Genomic DNA, 21376 nt, shown 5'->3' with positions numbered 1-21376 from the left:
GTAATTCAACCAACAAATGGCTTACTTTAAAGTGCACTTATTAAACTGAAATAGGAGAAATAGTTTAGCATTAAAAAAAAGTGTACACTTTAAAGTGGTAAACATTTAGTTTTGTCGTGTTAATAAACAACAAGAGACTGAATGAACCCTGCTAACACTATTGATTCTGTATAGTTGTACTAACTCAGACTGACCGGCATGTGTCTTTGATTACACAACAAATGAGTAAAGGACATCAGATAACAGATTATACATTTGCAGAGAGCAACACCAACATTTAAAGGGGTCATGACATGCCTGTTTTTATGTTCCTTGAGGTTCGCTTATAATATTTATTATGTTTTGAGACGATAAATGTTTGGATTTGGGGAGGTGGTTAAATAAGATTTTTTTTATAACTTTCTTATTTTATTACCTTTTTAGTTTAGTTTACAGTGCAATTTGAATTTAGAAAAGTCTTTTTTTTTTTTCATTTTTCAACAAAAACATTTTTTTAAAGCAAAATCAATAAAGCAAAAATATTCACCGATCCTCAGCATATATTAGGTTGATGATATAAACATATATCGCAATATTTTAAGGCGATTATCGATCAAATATTTTTTACATATTGCCCAGCCCAAAGGTGGAACAACCAAGTCTGGCTACATGAAATTACACTCTTACCATTGCACATTGTGTGTGTGTGTGTGTGTGTGTGTGTGTGTGTGTGTGTGTGTGTGTGTGTGTGTGTGTGTGTGCGTGTTTTTGTGATTTACGAGGACAAGTTTGTAAGTTACAAATTAGTAATTACAAGGGTATTATGCTATAAATGTGATTTATGAGGACATCTCTAGTGTCCCCATAATTCAAATCGCTTAAAAATCATACTAAACAATGTTTTATTGAAAATGTAAAAATGCAGAAGGTTTTCTGTGAGGGTTAGGTTTAGGGGTTGTGTTAGGTTTAGAGGATAGAATCTATAGTTTGTACAGTATAAAAGTCATTATGTCTATGGAAAGTCCTCATAATGATAGGTAGACCAACACGTGTGTGTGTGTGTGTGTGTGCGCCCATTCTTAGAACATTTCTAGTGGAAAACATGATCACAGAACTCTACTCAGAACTGCTGTAAAATACCTCCTGAATGGGGAAATTGTCCAGTTTTCTGTAATTCCCGTCAGTTCATATTCAATGGAAGGTTCAGGGTTGGGAGCATTACTTTTGAAATGTATTCCACTACAGATTACAGAATACATGCTGTAAAATGTCATTTGTAACATATTCCGTTAGATTACACATGGCTATTAAGGTATTTTAAATACTTTGGATTACTTCTTCAGCACTGGTCGATTTTTTCACTTGTTTTGACTATAAAAACTCAGTAACACAAAATACACATGTTAAAAATACATTCTCTGAAAAACCCAAATATCTTATGCAGTGTTGTTTCTAAAACAACATAAATAAAACTAATCTTATTTTATGGATTTTTAGATATTTTTACAGGAAAATAATACAAAAATGTATATCAAGAATATGATTTTTGCCCTAATATCAAAGGTCTTACTAGAAAAAAACTAATTGTGATCTAAGGTGGATTTTCTTGATTAAATAATATGATCGTGTCTGGTAACATGTGCATATAAAATGGCTAGAAATAGCATTTTAGCTTAGCATAAAGCTAACAGTTTACACAAGGTTTATTTCTATTTCTTCTGCTTCAAACTTACTCCAAACGTACTTCTCTGTCTGCTCGTATGAATGTAACACATCATAAGAAAGTGTTTCAGCGCTGTTCAAATGCACTTTGGATCACATCATTTATATGTATAAATGTTTTCAATCCGAAAGGACTAAATATGAAATTAAACAAATGACAATAAAATGCAAAGTAATCTCTACAGTAATAAAAATACTTTTGAATGTAACTGTATTCTAATTACCAATAATTTAAATTGTATCTGTAGTGGAATATAGTTACTTATATTTTGTATTTTAAGTATGTAATCCTGTTACATGTATTCTGTTACTCCCCAACACTGGGAAGGTTGTCAAAAATGGTGTAACTAAAGTAGGAACAGAATAAGTTAATTAGTGTCCACAGTGAGTGGAAAGGATGCAAATATTGAATGAGGATTTCCCATGCCACTATTTTAACATTTGTCATCCTATTACAACCAAATGCCTTTAAAACCTTTTTAGTAGTGTTTGCAACTTTCAAGACCAGGTACAAACAAGCCTGTTTTCTTACACATTGTGGCATAGGGATCAGAAACAGGATGAAATGTTGTTGTTGATAGAGCTTAACTTGTTTTGAACCTAGAATTTTCCTTTAATCTGCTGGCCTACATGTTATACACATGCCTACAGTTTTATAGGATGACAGGATAAGGATGTCTCTCGAGCCTTTAAAAAAATCGGTGTTTTTGCAGCATCAGCTGTGCTTTATCACTCTGGAGAGTGTGAATGAAGTGAGTTTGAGTTGCACATATACAGGAAGTGTTTGCACTGGCTGACTGCCTGATTTTGGCTTCCTGGATCACAGGTCTCCCTGCACACGCATGAGGCTTCCCGATTGCTACCCCATGAGTCAAGCAGGGGCAAAACAGTTGACGATCGATGAAAACAATAACTAAAAAAATGGCTGTGTGTCTGCTCCCTTGAGCTTAGCACAACACATCAACAGTTATAAATGGAAAGAATGTTTTGTGAGTGATTAGATTTAACGGTAGCTTTGGGAAATACCTGAAGCTACAGGATAAATGGGAACTTGGTGATGTTATTCTATAAACTAGGTCTATTATAACTGTGTTGGCTTGACAAAGCAAACATACTGTTTCTACAATCTTGGTTTAGGTTTTTTCAAAATCCCTAAACCAAGACCAAAATTTCAAACACTAACTCCTTTTGGGCTTTCAAGCTACATCCACCAAACTTGGTACAGACCTTCAGTCTGTTTGCGTTCCCTTGCAATAGTTTGCAATTCCTAGCAATCATTTGCTTTAGCTTGCAATCATTTTTGCGTCCCTTTGCAAAAGTTTGCGTTCCCTCATAATAAGTTTTGTGCTCCCTCCCTTTGCAAGAGTTAGCAGTCTAAGCAATAAGTTTTGGCTACCTCACCGTATTTGTAGTAAAACCATAAACACAAAATGTACCATGGTTTTACTACAGAAAACAGAAAAACCTTAGTAATAATACAGTAAAACCCAAACTATGGTAATAACCCATTGAACCTCATATTAAACTGAATTCATTGCCAACTCTACATATTGAATCCATTTTCATTGCATGGAGAAAAAAATATATTATAAGGACAGTCAGATTCAGAAATTAAATATTTAATTTACTTGTTATGTTGTTTGAGGTCTAAATCTAAAGAAATATATATATCAACATTTAGGTGCTTCTTTAGTCAAATGTGAAGTATTTACATATTTCAAAACATAGTGGGCTTGTTAAGAACACATGTGGTCTTAAATGGTACACATGTTCCTTATAACAAAACTATGACAAAATATAACATGAATGTTTAGATGAGAGATTCATCTTTAATTTAAAACTCACTTTATTGGAAGGCTGTTCAAATTTACATAAGAAAACATGTCAAATGTAGTGGGCTTAATTGGGTCACTTCCCCTAACATGGTTGGCACAAAACCAAGGGCCCCCATAGTTACACAACTGATAAATGATGAATTTCAAAATGGTTACAAAATATATATTTATATATATTCCATTTACAGTACAGTAGAGACAATATATGTGGAACATGACGGAAATGGAACAACAACAAAAAAATGGAGAAATTGGCAGATGGAAAAAGGAAAAAAGCTGTTTAACATGTCCACAGATGCCTCCAATGCATGAGTAAACAAAGCCTTCCATCTGAAAACTTGCTCTAATGCCATCGCCTCTGTGTGCTAAACCACCCAACCCTGTGTGCATGTCAGTCTGTTGAATCATGAATTCACATGACAGATGGCTCCCAGGTTGTTTCTATTCTACTGCCTCATACATAGTCATTAGCAGACCTAAAAATCCATTTGGGCCGCAACAGAAGGTGGACCCGAATATCTGCAATCATTATGAGCGGTCAGGAAAAACAGAAGGATGTCAGAGTTTTGAAGAACATGTAAATTTTTTTGAAGAAAGCACTTTTCTTTCCTGTCTTGCCCTTTGTCGATTTGAAACAGGGAGTTTGGGTGGGAAATATCGAAGGGCTCATCCCTTTGTTAAAATAGCCAATAGGCTTTAATTACACCACAGATGTGATCCTTTATTTGCTATACTTGCTTACTTGCTTGTTGGTTGGGGGAGGATGCATGGGTGACATTAGCTGTGTCTCGTTTCGAAGGCTGCGTGCTAGGTAGGGCGCGTCCTTTGAAGGATGCAGTGTACTGAGTCCTCCTTTAAACAAGCCTCGTTTAAATGAGACAGCCTTCATAGGACAATTGGAAACGGAACGAATCATGGTTGCTATGACAGCACACCACAGCGCTTTGAGTGAGAAGGGAACAATGTCGCTTTAGAAGGGAATGTATGAGGTAAAATTTAGGAGAGTAATAATGATGTAGAGAAAGTAGATTTTACAGATGTACTTTTAGTCTAATACTTTATTTTAATTATATATTAATATAATTATACATATTATATACTCTGCACCCATCTACTGGGGTACTTCAACTTGGGAATTAACATTACTTGCATTTGAACATCATATTTACGGGCAAATTAATTATTATTATTTAACATGACTATGTTATTTTTCTTCACTATCACATTATAAAAAATTAACTAGATTTAAAGGACATTTTTGACAAACGACTAACATTTTGACTATAATAAAAACTCTACACCGGATACATATTACACACAAAATGGAAAGCTGCAATCTGATTGCTCAGTTTTATGTAAATTCATTAGTTGGGGAGTACAATTGCATACACAGAACCAAAACCATTTTTTTTATATTTGAATACAAAGAAATTTGGACAGCATAGTCTACACTTTCCAACTAGGGCTGGGCAATATGGCTACAAAATTTACATCTCTATACAGTATAGGCCAAAAATATTGGCACCCCTGGTAAACATCAGCAAAAAAGGCTGTGAAAAATATGTCTTTATTGTTTATCTTTTTGATCTTCCATTGAAAATATTCACAAAAATCTAATCTTTTAATTTAAGTAATTGAAAATTGGAAAAAATCTCATAAGTAAATAAATATTTTCTCCAATACACATTTGCCACAATTACTGGCACCCCTAGAAATAGAAAGCATACACTATTCCCATTCATATTTTAACATTTTACACCTGGGTGACAAGGAACACGAAATTGTTCAGCCATGACTTCCTGTTTCACGTGGGTATACTGTGAATAGGAGGTAACACACAGGCCAAATTCTCTTAGTCATCTATCACAATGGGTAAGACCAAAGAATAAAGTTAAGATGTGCAGCAAAAGGTTGTTGAGCTTCACAAAATGGGAAGTGGCTATAAGAAAATAGCTAAAGCATTGAAAATACAAATTTCCACCATCATGGCAATAATTAAGAAGTGCCAACTGGAGATGTTACGAATCATCCTGAAAGAGGACGTGTGTCTGTTTGGTCTCCAAACATGGTGAGGAGGAAATTCTCAAAGGATCACAGCTGGAGAATTGCAGGAATTAGTTGGGTCTTGGGGTCAGAAAGTCTCCAAAACTACAATCAGACGTCACTTACATCACAACAAGTTGTTTGGGAGGGTTTCAAGGAAAAAGCCCCTACTCTCATCCATCAACAAACTCACGCATCTTCAGTTTGTCAGACACTACTGGAACTTCAAGTGGGACCGAGTTCTATGGTAAACACCAGAGATGAGTTTGGCGCACACAGAGAGGTAGCCATATGAAAAGTACCTCATGCCCACGGTGAAATATGGTGGTGGATCTTTAATGTTGTGGGGCTGTTTTTATGCCAGAGGTCCTGGACATCTTGTTCGGATTCATGGCATCATGGACTCTATCAAATACCAACTGTTAAAAAATCAAAACCTGATTGCCTCTGTCAGAAAGCTTAAAATGGGCTGTGGTTGGATCTTCAAACAGGACAATGATCCAAATTACACATACAAATCAACACAAAAAAGCTCAGTGACCACAAAATCAAGATTCTGCAATGTCCATCCCAGTCCCCTGACCTGAACCCCATAGAAAACCTGTGGGGGGTGAAGTGAAGAGGAAAGACCACCAGTGTGGACCTCTGAATTTGAAGGATCTGGAGAGATTCTGTATGGAGGAATGGTCTCTGATCTCTTGCCAGATGTTCTACAACCATTAGGCATTATAGGAGAAAACTCAAAGCTGTTATCTTGGCAAAGGGAGGTTGAACAAAGTATTGAGTAGAAGTGTGCCAATAATTGTGTAACACATTTTTCATGCTTTCCACTCTTAATTAATCTACAAACAAATAGAGAAAAACGTAATGTTCCAGAATTTATTCCTTGATGCTTACAAGCAAAATGTGACAACTGTTTCACAAATTGTGTGAGTCTGAGCTCCACCCTCTCAGGCCTTCAAAATTGCCACAGAATCCCTTAACAGTGCGAGCAACTAAAGTCCGATTGTCAGATTCATCAGCCAATCAGATTGATTTATTTGTTCTTGGTGGGTGTGATCTTTAGGATATGTCCTGGTCAAGGCCTTCTAGCTGGCCTTGAGTGACGCAATCACGCTTCAAGTGATGTACGTAATTTGAAAGCGAAGAGCACGAGATCTTACTGACAGTCGACAGTCACTACTGTTATCGCCACTGAGAAAGAGATCCTTATGGATTTACAAACACGAGATGTTCTGCATGACCGTGTGATTGCTTAATTTATTAATCAGTAAAGGAGGACTGATTTTCACGTCAAGCAAATTGGTAAGTGCTTTTTGCATTATATAACATTTGTATAGAAACATGTGGAGTTTTATACATGTAAATTAGGCTGCTGAAACATTCAGTGTCGATCAAGTTTTGAAAAGTAGTGCTGCGTTCCATTCAACTCGGAAAGTCGGATTTTACAACTTCCTACTAGGAAAAGTGCAATTACCACTTGTAGGCTTGTGCAGAAATTCTCAACAATGAGATGCAGGTGCATGATGTCACACAAACATGTCTACACTCAGGGAGATATATAAAGTAAACGATAAACATTCACTTTATTAAGTAATATTGATAAGTTTGTTTGATATAAAAGCTTGTTTAACAAATGCCTGCAGAAACAGGTGTATAAAACATCATAATCTCTTTTGATAATCGTACACCTGAAGCACAAATACTAGCGCTGCAGCATTGTTTATCAGTTGGGTTGCTAGGAGACATCTCTAATGAGAGTCAAACCCCTGCTAAGCTAACAGGAGCATTGCAGTTTTGTTTCCTTAAACTTAGGGCTGGGCGATATGGCAAAAAATATTAGCACGATATTCTTTTTCATGTAATTCGATATTGATATTTCTCACGATATTCAATCACATTTGCACATTTTTGGAATTTCCAAAAAAAGAAGAGAAAACAAAATCCTAAACAGTCTAAATAGTCTTTACAAAACTGTGTTGGGGCCCAGACACAGAATATGCAGTGGTGTCTGAGGGATCTCAATTGAGTGCAGTTGGAAAAGAATGTTATAAGATGATCTGTTCATTTTGAATTATAATGAAGATATATATATATATATATATATTTTACATTAAAATGATTTTCATATTTCTTTACATACAAGTATGGGGGCATAGAAGCCCTTGTGATGGAGGAATTATACTATATGGGGGTTTATGGGTATCTCCAGAGAGAAACTTTTGAAAATGTAAAAGTCTGAATGGACCGTTTTTCTATTTTCATTAAAGTGAGAAAGACTAGGCTACAAACTAGTAATTGTTTTATCTTTCATCCTTATATTAATTTCACAAAATTAGAACTGAAATCTATTTGTTTATTATTAAAGGCTTGGAACATGCTGATTAATAAAACTACATTTAGAAAGAAAAAACGTTATGGTCTAAAGTCGCTCTGGAAACACGCACCTCATGTTTACTCACATGTGGGGAAAAGAGGAAGCATGAGAGGGCGTAACCGTCGTCATGTCTTGCAGTCAAGATAAAATCAATCTGGGGTCCGGATCAAAGCAACTTCATACAGTCTGAGGCTGCGTTTCCACTGACGCGGAAGAAATCCGTACAAAGCCACTCCCAACGCTAGGGAACCGTTTGACTGCTGTCAATTTTACAATCCTCCTCGTGAGCTTGACGCTCGGTTTCCATAGGAAGGAATTGAAAGCGCTGGTTCACATTCGCTCACTACGCGCCAGTGGAACCATACGATAAGAAAGCCAAACTGCTAGTGTTTTTATCAACACACATGTCTAGATGTAGAACACAGGCTAAATATCGAAAATTACTCAAAAGCTTATCGTCGATATCATGGAGTTTTTTTATCGCGATAAATATTGATATCGTTTTATCGCCCAGCCCTACTTAAACGTCATCTTCCGAATTTAGGGGAATGGAATGCATTTATGGTCGAAGATTTCAAGTTGGAATATCCCACATCCAACTTGAATAGAACGCAGTATAACCGTGTACCCTGATGAAATGAAATTTATTACAAGCAACATTTAAATCGCAAATATTATTAGATCGATTTTTCCAGGTATTATAGACCTCCTTGGTAGATTCATATGAAAATTATGATTTTTGAATGTCTGTTCGGGAGATGTTCATTTTACAAAACAGTCATGCTGCAGTTAAAGGGGTCATGACATGGGTTTTTTATTGTATTATTATGTTCCCTTAGGTGCAATTATAGTATTAATATATTTTTTTTTTAAGAAAAACTTTTAAAATCTAGTGATTTATGACCTTTTCCCACCCTGTTTCTCATCCTCTGATTCAAACAGTCTGTTTTGGGGGCGTTTTCCATTTAAGACTTCAGTGTTAACGCCCACTGTTATGACTGGCTAACGTCAGTGCCTATGTATCAATTATTGACGCCCCCAGCCAGAACAATATGCAAGTAAACTAAGTAAAAACACTGTGATTATTCATAATGAATGAAATTGCGCTTTAAAAAGTAGTTTAAAGTTTAAAATAGATTACTTACAGTTTGCGTCGTCGTTGTTCCCAGAATAGTCGGCACGGACTTATCTTTGAGCAACAGTTTTCTGGCAAAGCCAGCATCATATTGAGATTTGTTCTCAAAACAGTCATCCTTAAAATGTAAAGAACAAAGGCTTAAGTTAACACTGCCGTGACTGGGACGTCCGCAAAAAATAAACTGCATCCATTTTTCCCTGACGTCTGGATCTTTCGGCAGCTTATTCAGAGGTTTTGTTTGACCACAGCCAGGAACAGCACATCTGTGTGGCATCGTAATTTTCCTGTGCACAAGTAGTCTCTGTCAGAGCTCGCTGTCCATCGACTGAACACTTGTGAGGCGCACGGCGATACGAAATGAGCGTAGTTGTCTTGCACTTAAAGCGTAGTTATCTTGTGGTGGAGGCGGTCATATGCAAACGCTGGTACGTCACTTGTAACCGTCACGTCACTTCTAACCATGAATCCAGAACGAGCTGTATTTTGAGCTTGATTACATAAATGATTCGTTTAGAATGGGGAGGACGTCTTAAAATATTAAACTTGCAGGACGTTTTAATGATACAAAGACCTCTTATATACCAAAAGATCAAGGCAAATTTGGTTTCTCATGTCATGACCCCTTTAAGATTAGGCTTGTTTGAGCATTAAGTGTCGTTTCAACTTCTGGCTTTCATGTGTGGACGTGTTTTAAAAATGTCAGTTGGTACTATTAATTACCTGTGACATAATGTATGATGCCCAAAGGCATTGGGTGTCTTATTCATTGTGAAACTGTGTTTTCTTAATGGCATGAATCACACTGAAGGCCTGGACTTATAATGGACAGCCCGCCACTGATATATATATATGATGAACCATCATTTCATCCAAAAAGCCATTGTAGCCAAGTAAAGGCATTTAATAAAATCTATAATAAAAAATATGAAGGCATGTTTCCCACAGTGTTTCATTAAATGAACACAAGTTAGAATGAGATTTAATAATTTCCAATGATATGCACATTTACAATTATATTTTAAATACAATGACATGTAGTAGCTTAGTAAAAAGCATTATTTACTTTTATATATTTTAACTAAAACAATTTTGGAGAAAGAACAAGGTGTGCACAAACAACTCCACTTATTTATAACCAGTTAAATGTTGCATAATCCTAAATTATTGCATGGTAACTCAGTGATGTTTTTTATTATAATATAATACTGAATTATCTTTATTATTTTGAGGATTAGATTTGATTAACCTGAAAGTAATATATTTCTGCCATATTTATTTCAACTTCACCTAGAGCTTTTATTTTGACACTTTACCTTCACCTGGGCTTTTATTTTGACACTGAAAGTGCAGTGTGTATTTGACTGTTTACAATGTTCTGCATCTGGTGAAACGCTGTCATCTCCTTTTCTGTTAAACTGTGTCGCCTTTGTAGATGTGTATAATAACTTGCAGTGGATACTTATGTTTGGAATTGCGGCAAATGCTTGAACATTTAGTACTTTTCTTTCACAGAGCATATGAACTTCTATAACGCTCTAAATACATGAGCCCAAAAGCTCCATATGTGCACAGAACAGCGTGTCACCAGTTTATACTGAAGCAAACACAGACCATGTTTATCTGTCTTCAATCAAAGCCTTTTGTAGAATAATAACTACAAATGACCGTATCACAATATTGATGATATTTTGATTAATTGTGCAGCCTTGAAGGACCTTGAAATGAGACTACAGAGGCTCTCATCATGAATCTTAATGGCTGTGATGAGGAGGAGGGCATGGCCGGGCCGTGAGGCTGCATGGCCGGCGCTGAATCAGCTGATCAGTGGGAGAGCGAAATAAAGGGTAGCCGGAGACGCCAGTTCGAGAGAGAGAAACGCACGCGGCCACGTTATGTGTTTCCTTATGTTTTATGTTGGTTTAAGTTTATGTTTACCATTAAACTTTATGTTGACTGTTCAGCCGGTTCCTGCCTCCTCCTTGGCCATCCTTGCCATACTGTTAAAGTGGTGCTGAAACCTGGGAGGGAGGAGGGATGTGCTATAGCGGAGTCCTCACCACTGCCATCCACCAGGGGAGCAGCTGCGGCTGTCTGCCTGGGGATAGAGGGGTCGCTGCCGGCCGCCGAGAGCCAGAGGAACTGCTGCCATCTGGCGAAGAAGGGGAGGAGCAGTTCTGTTCACAATATTGCTTAATATTATATCACCAGCAAAATCATCACAATTATAACGTGAATATTTGATATATAGCACAGCCCTATTTCCAATAATTCTTGTCTTGTCTGTAAACTCATACAACTGGTGTATTATTGTGATATCATCAATTTCATACTAACAGGCATCCAAATGTCCCATAGTAAAACAAACTGTTGTTGTTCACTTTAAATGTCAGTCAAATGGTCTCTTTCTGTCTAAGTGGACGGTTCTTGGCCAGAATAAGCTGCAACATGGACCAGACTTTATGCAGATATTCAAAGTTCTGGCTATGCATGACTTTGGGGCATACTGAAACGGCACTGAACTTTCACAAAGCATGACTTGAAATTATGACCATGTGCAACAGGCAACTAACCTGATAGTTTTCCATCTCATACCTATGGTGAAATTTTAACCCAGGTAGAGTGTAAATCTGAGGTTTCCATTTGATTCAGTTGCTCAATAACAGTCATAACCAAACAACGACACTATCGTGTGCAATTTAAACCTAGACCAATACAAACTCGTAGAGTCATTTGACAAAGCACTCTGTTGGTAGGCACAAGGGCTTCAATTATTAATGGTTTATTCAAGCATGCTGTGACCAGTGGTATTGAATATACCAGCAGTGAAGTGCTACTGGCCAAAATAGAAGAACAGCTCACATTATACACATCTCAGCATAAAGACTAGCTGTATAAACCATATCAGAGAGGAAAGCTCTTTTCCTTAGTGTCCTTTTCTAAGTTTCTGTTACACAATTGTTTTTGCAAATTTTCTTTGCAATTGAGTGTCAATTGCAAAACTCAACATAGATGTGTCGTTTAGCAAGTAAGTGGGAGTGCACTGACCTGACAAGTCCACAAACAACTGCCAGAGTTTTTCCAACAGCCTGCTGTCCAAATGGAGATCAAGACTTTTAGATAATAAACACATGTTGATCTAGCTGCTACTGCACTTTGAAATCAACTGTCATCATGCACGTATTATTGTCAGGGTTGCATAATTATTAGTTGTGTTTGCTAAAGCAAGCATCACTATTATTGTTGCTAATACTTAGGGTTTGGGTGTTCTATTACGTTTCTAAGTGGTCAGACAGTTTTACAATGGCGGATGATACAATCTCATAGACTTGCTCTTAAGGAGGGATCAGAGTCATATCAAGAGACCAAAATATGATAAATACTTAGGAGTGGGTTCTTTTGTCCTTGGCTAGTAAGTAGTTACCTAGCAACCACCTATAAAACCCTAGATACCACAGAGAACACACCAACAACAGTATAACAATACCCTTAATTTTCAGAACACCCAAATAAATACAGCCTAGAAATGCCCTAAGCAACCACCCAGAATACCCATGTAAAAGCATAGCAACACTATTAGGGCTGGGCGGTATTGACTTTTTAAGATATACCGGTATATTTTCAATATACCGGTATAGGATGAGACAATCCCATTAATATAGATATACATAGTTTGATGTTGTGTTACATAACCCTTTTCTTCCATAAAGCTGTGCCAGTGTTTGCATCTCTCCTCTCGCACACTCTCCACACAACCCGCCCCCACTCTCCCTCTGTGTCTGCGGGCAAAACCGACCCCACTCACTCACAAGATCTCCTGCAACATGGAGGGAGACAAAGCGCCGGTCCACACTGACGAAGAAAACTCACCCTGTGTCTCAATCAGCTACCTATATCGTGAGTCAGTATATCGTGAACATGAATTCGGGCACTGGTAAGGGTACTGATCCACTGAACTTGTGGACACTTATGACTCAATCACCCATGACAAATTAACGAGCTTGCGTGTTATCGCACAGCTGTTATTAATCAGCACCATCGCTGTATAAATGACACTATCATTCATTTTCGTTGAAGATATTTAAACGTAAAGTGTTATAGACCTTTTTCACACTCCGGGTTTTGGAACGTGGAAGTAAACGTTTTCAGGGTAAACTTCGACAGTGGTGAATGGGAGTATATTTAAAATTACAGCAAATATTATTTTTACTAACCCATTTGCTCCAAGGCCAAAAGAAAAATCCACTTGTGTTTGAATGATTTTCCAGAAGAGGAAAAAAATAGAGAGTGGTGGATTAAAACAGTAAAATGGGAGAAGATGTTTTCTGCAAATTTACAGTCACTCTCTCAGCAGCTGCAATAGAAACTCTCAGCTGTGGCAATTCATTTTTTTTTTTTACTAATTCCAGGATAATATAATGCAAAGTATAGGTTTTAAATTTACACTCAATATTTAAAAATATTGCAAAGATGCACCATGGTTTTTACAGTGCATTGTGGGATTTTTTAGGGAGCAAACATAAATTGCAGTATGAAGGCTATGTTAAACATTGTGCTGCTGCTGCAACCCTGGCCACAAAGCTTTTGCAGAAATGTTCATATCGCCCAGCCCTAACCCTTACTACCTAGAACACCCTTGCAACCACTTAGCAACACCTCACAACCACCCAGAACACCCTAGCAAAAGCATCATCATCATAACACTCTACTGTACCAACCACCTGTAACACTCTCACAAAAGCATTTCATAGCAACAACCTTATAATCACCCAGAACACAACCTAGTAATGCCTCGCAACCCTCCATAACACCCCTGCAAGAACATTACATATCAACACCCTAGTCACCACTAAAAACAAACTAGCAAATGTATAGCAATGCCTTAGCCTCTACCCATAACACTATAGCAAACACATATCATAGTGACACCCTAGTAACCACCCATAACACCTTAGGGAAAGCATATCATAGGAGCACCCAAGTAACCACCCATGAAACCCTAACAACCACCTATTAACACCCTACCAACCATCTATAATACGCTAGCAACCGCATAGCGGTTTTGCCTTGCAACCACCAATATCACCCTAGCAAAAGCATATCATAGCAACACCATACCATCCAGAACACCCCACAACTACATAGCAATGCCCTACCAACAAACAAAAACACTCAATCAAGAGCATAGCAACACCCTAGCAACCACCTGGCATTGCCTTGCAACCACCAATATCACCCTAGCCAAAGCATATCATAGGAATACCCTAACTAAGGCTGTCAAATTAGAATTCGAAATTTGAATAGTTGTTGATTTTAAGATATAAATGCACATTCAGATGCTAAAATGAGCAGGCTATTTGAATCTGTATGTGTGTCATGCACTGATGAATTACATTCTTAAAACAATTGCAGTGAAGCCAATAAAACGCAAGTGTCTTGAGGCACATTTTAAAGGTTGAATTTCCTTTTTAAATGAGCACAAGGCAACAGTGTATCAGGTGGAGACTGGTACTGTATCAACAACTAACTCATGTCTGTCTAAACTAAAATGCACTGTATGATTCTTGAATCTCATCTATTTCAAGCCAATAAAAACACAGCTTTGTCACTGTCAGACTGTGGTTTAACAAACAACAGATGCTGTCAGTAGTGTAATGATAATGAAACTGTTGTCACAAATTTGGCCTCACAAACAAAAAAGGTTGATGGATTGATATGCATCAATGTTGTAGACTGTGGATCTAAATCGCAGTCAGAGGCAGTCACCATTACCTCATTTAATGGGATATAAAGACTTCAATGATGCTGAGCCAGGCACCAAAATGCTGGTGCCATTCCCTGTGGATAGAAATTCCACTGATATACGGAGTCTAAAGACATTCCACAAAGCAATTCCGATGTTTAGTACAAGCTTGAACAAACATCGTCATATCTGTGGGTTAAACCTGGAAGGCTTTTGCAGTTTGTGATAACATTCAAGAAATTGGGAACGTGGTTTGTGTCAACATGAGCAAGTTCTTAGAGTGCCTACATTGTAGAGTCTGCACTACTGACTTCAATGAGGATGAGTATTACCAACCCGATCTCATGAAATCGTACATAATTTACAAGTTGGCTATTTCGTATGGTCTCGCACAATGTTTTTAGCATAAACTCATACATATTCATCACGTGCAAATTCCTTGATGTCTAATGCGGAAGCGCAAGATCCACTCACGAGGCATTAAGGAAGTACTAATTCATATTATGCCCTTACCCAAACCCCTTATCTAAACTTAACCAATCAGTAGATTGTGTAACATGATAGGAAGCCATTGTGTGTAACGGAGGCAATTAACTGTAGCGTATTCGATGGAAACGATGTCCAGCGACGTCATTGGCTGTAGTGAAATTCAAACGAGTGCATTTGCATGATATTATATGAATTAGCCAAATTTAGAAAAGTCATACGAATCCTGACTATTTCGCCGTGAGAGTGTGTTGGTAATCCTACTTGATTTCAACCCGAACCAACTCTTTCAACATCCTCAAAATGGATAACAAATTCCTATCTGTCAAATGCATCGTCAGAGATTTCTCTGGAGTGTAAGCTATTCCATATTTGCTACTACTATTCAGAAATAAGTGGTATTAGGGGAAAGGGATTCTAATACCAGAGAGAAGTTTATTGGACAAATATGGTTCAGTATGTTTTGAAGCGCAAGGATGTATATTTTAAATGTGTTCTGCTTAAAAGTTAATTCTGTCAGTTTTAAATATTGTTGTGATCGGAAGTGTGTCATGATGCAATTCATAACGCAAGTATGCACTGCATTCTCAGCATTTCTGCAAGGGGTCACTATAATAGCATAAATGAGCATTAACTGTCTTCTTAAATGGTCAGTTTCAGGTCAATGTCTGTCACATGCCGTCTACACCGGAAACAAGCGCTGCGATATGTCAAATGCAATGATGTTGCCAACACTAGATCCAACTACTGCAGCTCCCAGCTGATTTTTTTGAGCACGTAGTGAATCATTCCTTCTTGACCAGCACACAAATTCCGTAATTAAAAAATGTCTGGACGATTGCAGCGATTCAAGCTTGAAGTACATGTAACTTCATGTTTTAACAAGGTGAATCAGCAGGAGGCAGTCAGGGCACCTCAACAAACCTCCCAAGCAGCGCAGCTACAAAATGTGAGCCGGTCACACGGGATGCGTTCTTGACTGGTGGATGAAGACTGCAGAATAAAGGGATCCTGTAACGTGATTTTCAACGTGATGCAGAAAAACAGTGAGATGCTCCAATTGCGTCCATCTGACATGTACATTAGCAGGGTAAAAATACTGATTTTCGAATGCATTACGATCTTTATTTGAATGATCTCGATATTGATTCTAAAATCCCAAGATGTTTTTTTTACTCTATGCGCAACCCTCTACTACATTGAGCAGAAATCACATGCATTAGCAACCAAATTTTGCGCTATGCGACTATTAATGTCTGTGATTAGCCACTGGCAGATAAATATTCAGATTTCACTCACTAGTGATATTGGTGAGTAGTATAGTAGTATATTGGTGAAGTATTCAGCAACGAGATCCTTTCACTGTGGGTTGAGAGTAAAAGTTTGGTTTGACTCATTGAGTGTCCAAAGACGAGATCCACGCCATTGTCACTGAGTACTGTCTCTTTTAATACCCATTCTGTACTTAACAGCTAGGTGTTGAAAAGAAGAGAAACATTTAATTCTGATCAACCATAGCTGGATGAGGTAAAAACGTTCGAGTCTCTCTCGTTAACATGCGCTAGTAAACATGCTGGTTCTCTTAAAGAGACAGTACCATTTTTAACACGTGTTCAACAAATCAATGTAAATTGTTACGAAAAGTACAGATACTTAAATAATAAACATTTTACAAAATACAATATATGCAATATTACATCATATTTATTGATGAAATACATGGATGTGTTTATTTTTAAAAACCTAATATTAAAACAAAATGTTGAAAAACCTATCAAATATAATAATAAGTCAAATGCATTTTTCTGTAATGTACCCAGTTAACTTAGGTCTCCTATATAATTAACAGCATTTTGGGAGAGAATTTATTTTATATGTGGGCAAAATTGACTTTATAACTGAAACGTATCCATATGAATCCATACTGAAGAGAATCAGAAACAAATACATTTGAGACCTAAAAATCGAATTGGGAAATAATTAAAAACAGATGTAATAAAAGAAAGCATCATGAGAGAACAGGACAGACTGACCGAAAGACTTCTAAATCCACTTTTTGTAGTGTCTAATCAATGCTTTATCTGTCTGCCACAATAATGTATTCTCTTTGAATTATCTGAATCATAATATTTATTACATATATTTATAATTATTTAAATTACTGTGTATTGTTTTTACATTACATTACTGTATCTCTATTTGGGAGCCTTTCTCAGCAAATATTACTATGTGATTAACTGTGATCAATTTAATTAATAAATCAGCATTAAAAATTAATTAAAAAATGTCAGCGACTGACAGCCCCAGTACATTTACATGAGACTGCAAGATATTTCAAGAACACTATGGCATGTTTACTATAACATGGTAGTAAATGATTATCATATTTTTTCACATACCATGGTATTTGAATTGTACTCCATGATACTTAAAAGAATACCATAGTACCATTGTATTACCAGGGTCCAAGTCTAAAAAAACATGGTAAAACATGGAACTTTTCTGTAAGTGTGTTTGCTTGTTTACACTCAGTTAGAGGGTTTAATATACATACTCATGTGATCTGTATTTGCTTGTTTAGTTCAAATGCCTACCAAGCAAATAACCCTCATCAATGACCAGACCTGACCAACACTTTTCCTGTAAACAAACCAGTCACAACATACACTCACTGTATTTCTCAATTTTTCCATTTATAGCTTTAAAACCATTTACTCACCTTCAAAACATTACTTTTAATAAACATAACATGCACATTTCCTATTTTGTCATCAATTAAAGTTTTTCCATTCCCAGATTGTTCGGGTGCTTATTAAAGCCATTTTCCATGTCTTCAAAATGCAACCTGTTGTGCTACTTACTAAAGTTCCCTCCCATTCTCCATTCACTCTCTGACATGTTTCCAAAGGCAAACATGATGGCTTCATAGAAAAGTGACTGCAGAATAAAAAGAGGTGGAGTAAATGACATTAGGCATACGTCCAGACGCTGAGCAAACAGAACTACAGGTCAAAGTCTCTCGACTTCAGTAACCAGACCTCTTAAGATCTATCAGATCAATGTCACATGAGCGTATACACAGCCTTTGTTTTCAACCAAGCCTTCTCCAACCTTCTGTGGGGCCTAATAAAGATAATGTCATTTTCAAGATATTATACCAGATAGACTAAATGCATTGACTACCTACCTGTAGTGAAATTAAATACGGATATGTTGCAGCAGTAAACGTGGAAGAAGCAAATAAGGAGTTTGAATGACAATAAAGATGTATTTAAAGGCATCTGGAGTATAACCTAAATTGCTACCTATAGCTTGACTATAATATGTGATATGATGATGTGGACTTACTTCAGCTCATTGGAACTCACTAACATAATAAGCCAAATGAGCATGTATTATTATAAATTTGCAAATATATATATATATATATATATATATATATATATATATATATATATATATATATATAAAACATTAGGAGTTCATTCTAAACACAATAAGGACTGCAGCATAAGATATAGTGATCTGGGCCTATTTCCTGATAAATATGACTCAGAAATTAACTGAAAGCTGTATATGCACATATAATCTTTATATATATATATATATATATATATACACACACACACAGTAAGTAAACTATTGGGGTTCATGTTTATAAGGCTTTGCAGTCTGAATGCAACATATAAATATGGTAAAATATGGTAACTAAAACAAAAGAAAAGCCATATGTGCTTATGTATAATCAATAACAGATTATACAGACAATGAGGTCTTACAGCCTGACAGCAATATATAATATAGAGTGTTATGTAGTGAACGACTTGTACATCGCAGAGGCCGATAAATCGGCCAATATTCAGAATTTTTTAATTATCGCATCAGCCTAAATTGTACCATTTGAACGATTAGTTTCTCAAGCCGCAAGTAAAAAAACAAGAGGTATTTCTGACTTTACATCTCACAATCGTTTTCGCAATGTAATGATATAAAGTCACAATAGCATGATTTAAAGTTGCAAATGTGAAAAAAGTAATATCACAGAATTACGACTTTATCTCTCACAATTTTGACCAAAGGCTATAATGCACAATTATGACTATTTCAAGTATTTGCGAGTATTTCGTGTAACTGCGACTTTATTTCTCGCATTTTAAATTTTATATGTCACAAGTACAAATATATATCTTGCAATCTGGATTGTATATCTTGTAATCGCGACTTTAAATCTCGCAATTTCAACTATATCTTGCAACTGCGACTGTGTCACAATTTCGACTTAATTTCACACAATTGCGACAATTTCTTTTTTTTAATTATCTCTTGCAGTTTCTACTTCATTTTTTCTCAATTGCAGCTTTACTGTATTGCTGGCAATTGTGAGTTTATATTTTACAATTTCAACTTCTCACAATTGTGAGTTTATATCACACAACTGCTACTTTATATCACAATTCCTGCATCATTTTCAGCAATTGCGACATTATATCTCACAATCGTGACATTTTATGTGAGAACAAAAGTCAGATTTGTGAGATATATAGTAAGAACTAACATTGGCACCAGAGACAATGGCCCACTTTTTGATACTAACTAAATAAATAAATAAAAGCTACTGTATATGTACACACACAACATTGTACTAGATAGTTTTATAGAAATATAATAGTGTGTGTGTGTGTGTGTGTGTATATATATATATATAAATAAAACACCTTACAATACATATAAAGTATAATCTTATTAAACACAATAAACAGCCTGACAGCAAATTTTAAGATAATAGAAAAGCCATATACATGCATTTAACCTTGTTTCGACATCGGCTATATATAACCCTTTGGACATTTATATAAACACAATGAACTCATGCAGAACATAAAGAAGCCCTGGAGATGATGTGACATTGTAGCAGGTACATTAGAGGCGGGCCCGTATGAAGCATCACTAAAGGCTCTTTAACCGAGTATTAAATAGGCCTATATCCAAATCTACAGGGTCATACCTGACAGCCACGCGCACTGAGCTCTCATCTTGTCCCGCAGACATGATCGCGTTCAGGACACACGGGATAAATATAGCTGATTTTCCTTTTCTTTATCGACTTAAGCAGCAGCAGACACACTAAGCATCTCTCTCCGTAGTCTATTTTGCCATTATAAAGCTCCAATGATCCACACTGTCGCTCCTTCCCCAGAAAAATTATATAAATATGAAATAAAACACCTCATGTTCGGTGCAGCGCTTACGTGTGTAAGCTGAACGTTGACTAACTGCGCTCGCACACACATTCATTTGTCCTGAGAAGTGACTCTCCCCCGGAGTGTGACGTCATGTCGATACGCCCAATATCTGCATGTCAGGCCACGCCTACTTCTCTACAGCAACACAAATGTTGAGATTTTTCCTGAATTACTCCTGCAAACTGCGGTGCATGTTAAAGATTTTACGAGATTTTGATTTGTTCACTACTTGTGACAAGTTGGTTGGTTCCTTGTTAATTTGTACTATTTTTATTTTTGTATTGTTATTATTATTAGGGCCTAAGCACTGAAAGTATGGAGACACTATTGTTGTTCTAAAGATTATTAGGGTCCAAGCACTGAAAGTGCAGAGGACAGCCAAGCTCCAAATGGTCCTCCCTACAGCCTGTAGTGCAATGATTTACATTAGATTAGGATTAGATCCAATATGTACTGGATGTTGTGACATGCCTGAGTGGATTTTGGTGACGTCATGATTGTTTGATCACTCATTCCCTAACACAATGGAACAGATGAACTGTCTGTGTTTTTGTATGTGTTTTTAGCGCTCATTTTGTCTTTGTTCGTCGTTTTTTATGTCTGGATTAATGAAATATATCTATATTTGTTATGGATGTTAGAATACCCATATAGCTCGTAAGTATTTCATGATATATGCATGCTCAATGTTTGTTGCAGAGCATCAATAATTTTTTTAGCACGTGATCTTAGGTTTAAAAGATAAATTATTCTGTGATTAGTATAAATTCATAACCAATTAGGAGATTTTATGTGTGTAAAATGCTTTGTCAT

At 36.6% G+C, this 21376-nt stretch overlaps 1 protein-coding gene across 6 annotated transcripts in view; it reads right to left on the bottom strand.

Annotated features, from left to right (window-relative positions):
- The window catches only part of LOC127638669 (kinesin-like protein KIF21A), a 90958-nt gene extending 70374 nt beyond the window's left edge, over positions 1-20584 (bottom strand). For all 6 annotated transcript variants that reach the window (XM_052120284.1, XM_052120287.1, XM_052120286.1 and 3 more), the window contains exon 1: positions 20326-20584. In XM_052120284.1, coding sequence (XP_051976244.1) covers positions 20326-20369 — 44 coding nt within the window. In that variant the 5' untranslated portion in view covers positions 20370-20584. The remainder of the gene's footprint in view (positions 1-20325) is intronic.
- Between the last annotated feature and the right edge of the window lie 792 nt (positions 20585-21376).

Source organism: Xyrauchen texanus, chromosome 47 (genome assembly GCF_025860055.1).
Source record: "Xyrauchen texanus isolate HMW12.3.18 chromosome 47, RBS_HiC_50CHRs, whole genome shotgun sequence".
NCBI lineage: Eukaryota > Metazoa > Chordata > Actinopteri > Cypriniformes > Catostomidae > Xyrauchen > Xyrauchen texanus.
The sequence above is the reverse complement of the archived record's forward strand: the minus strand, read 5'-3'. Positions and strand labels throughout refer to the sequence as shown.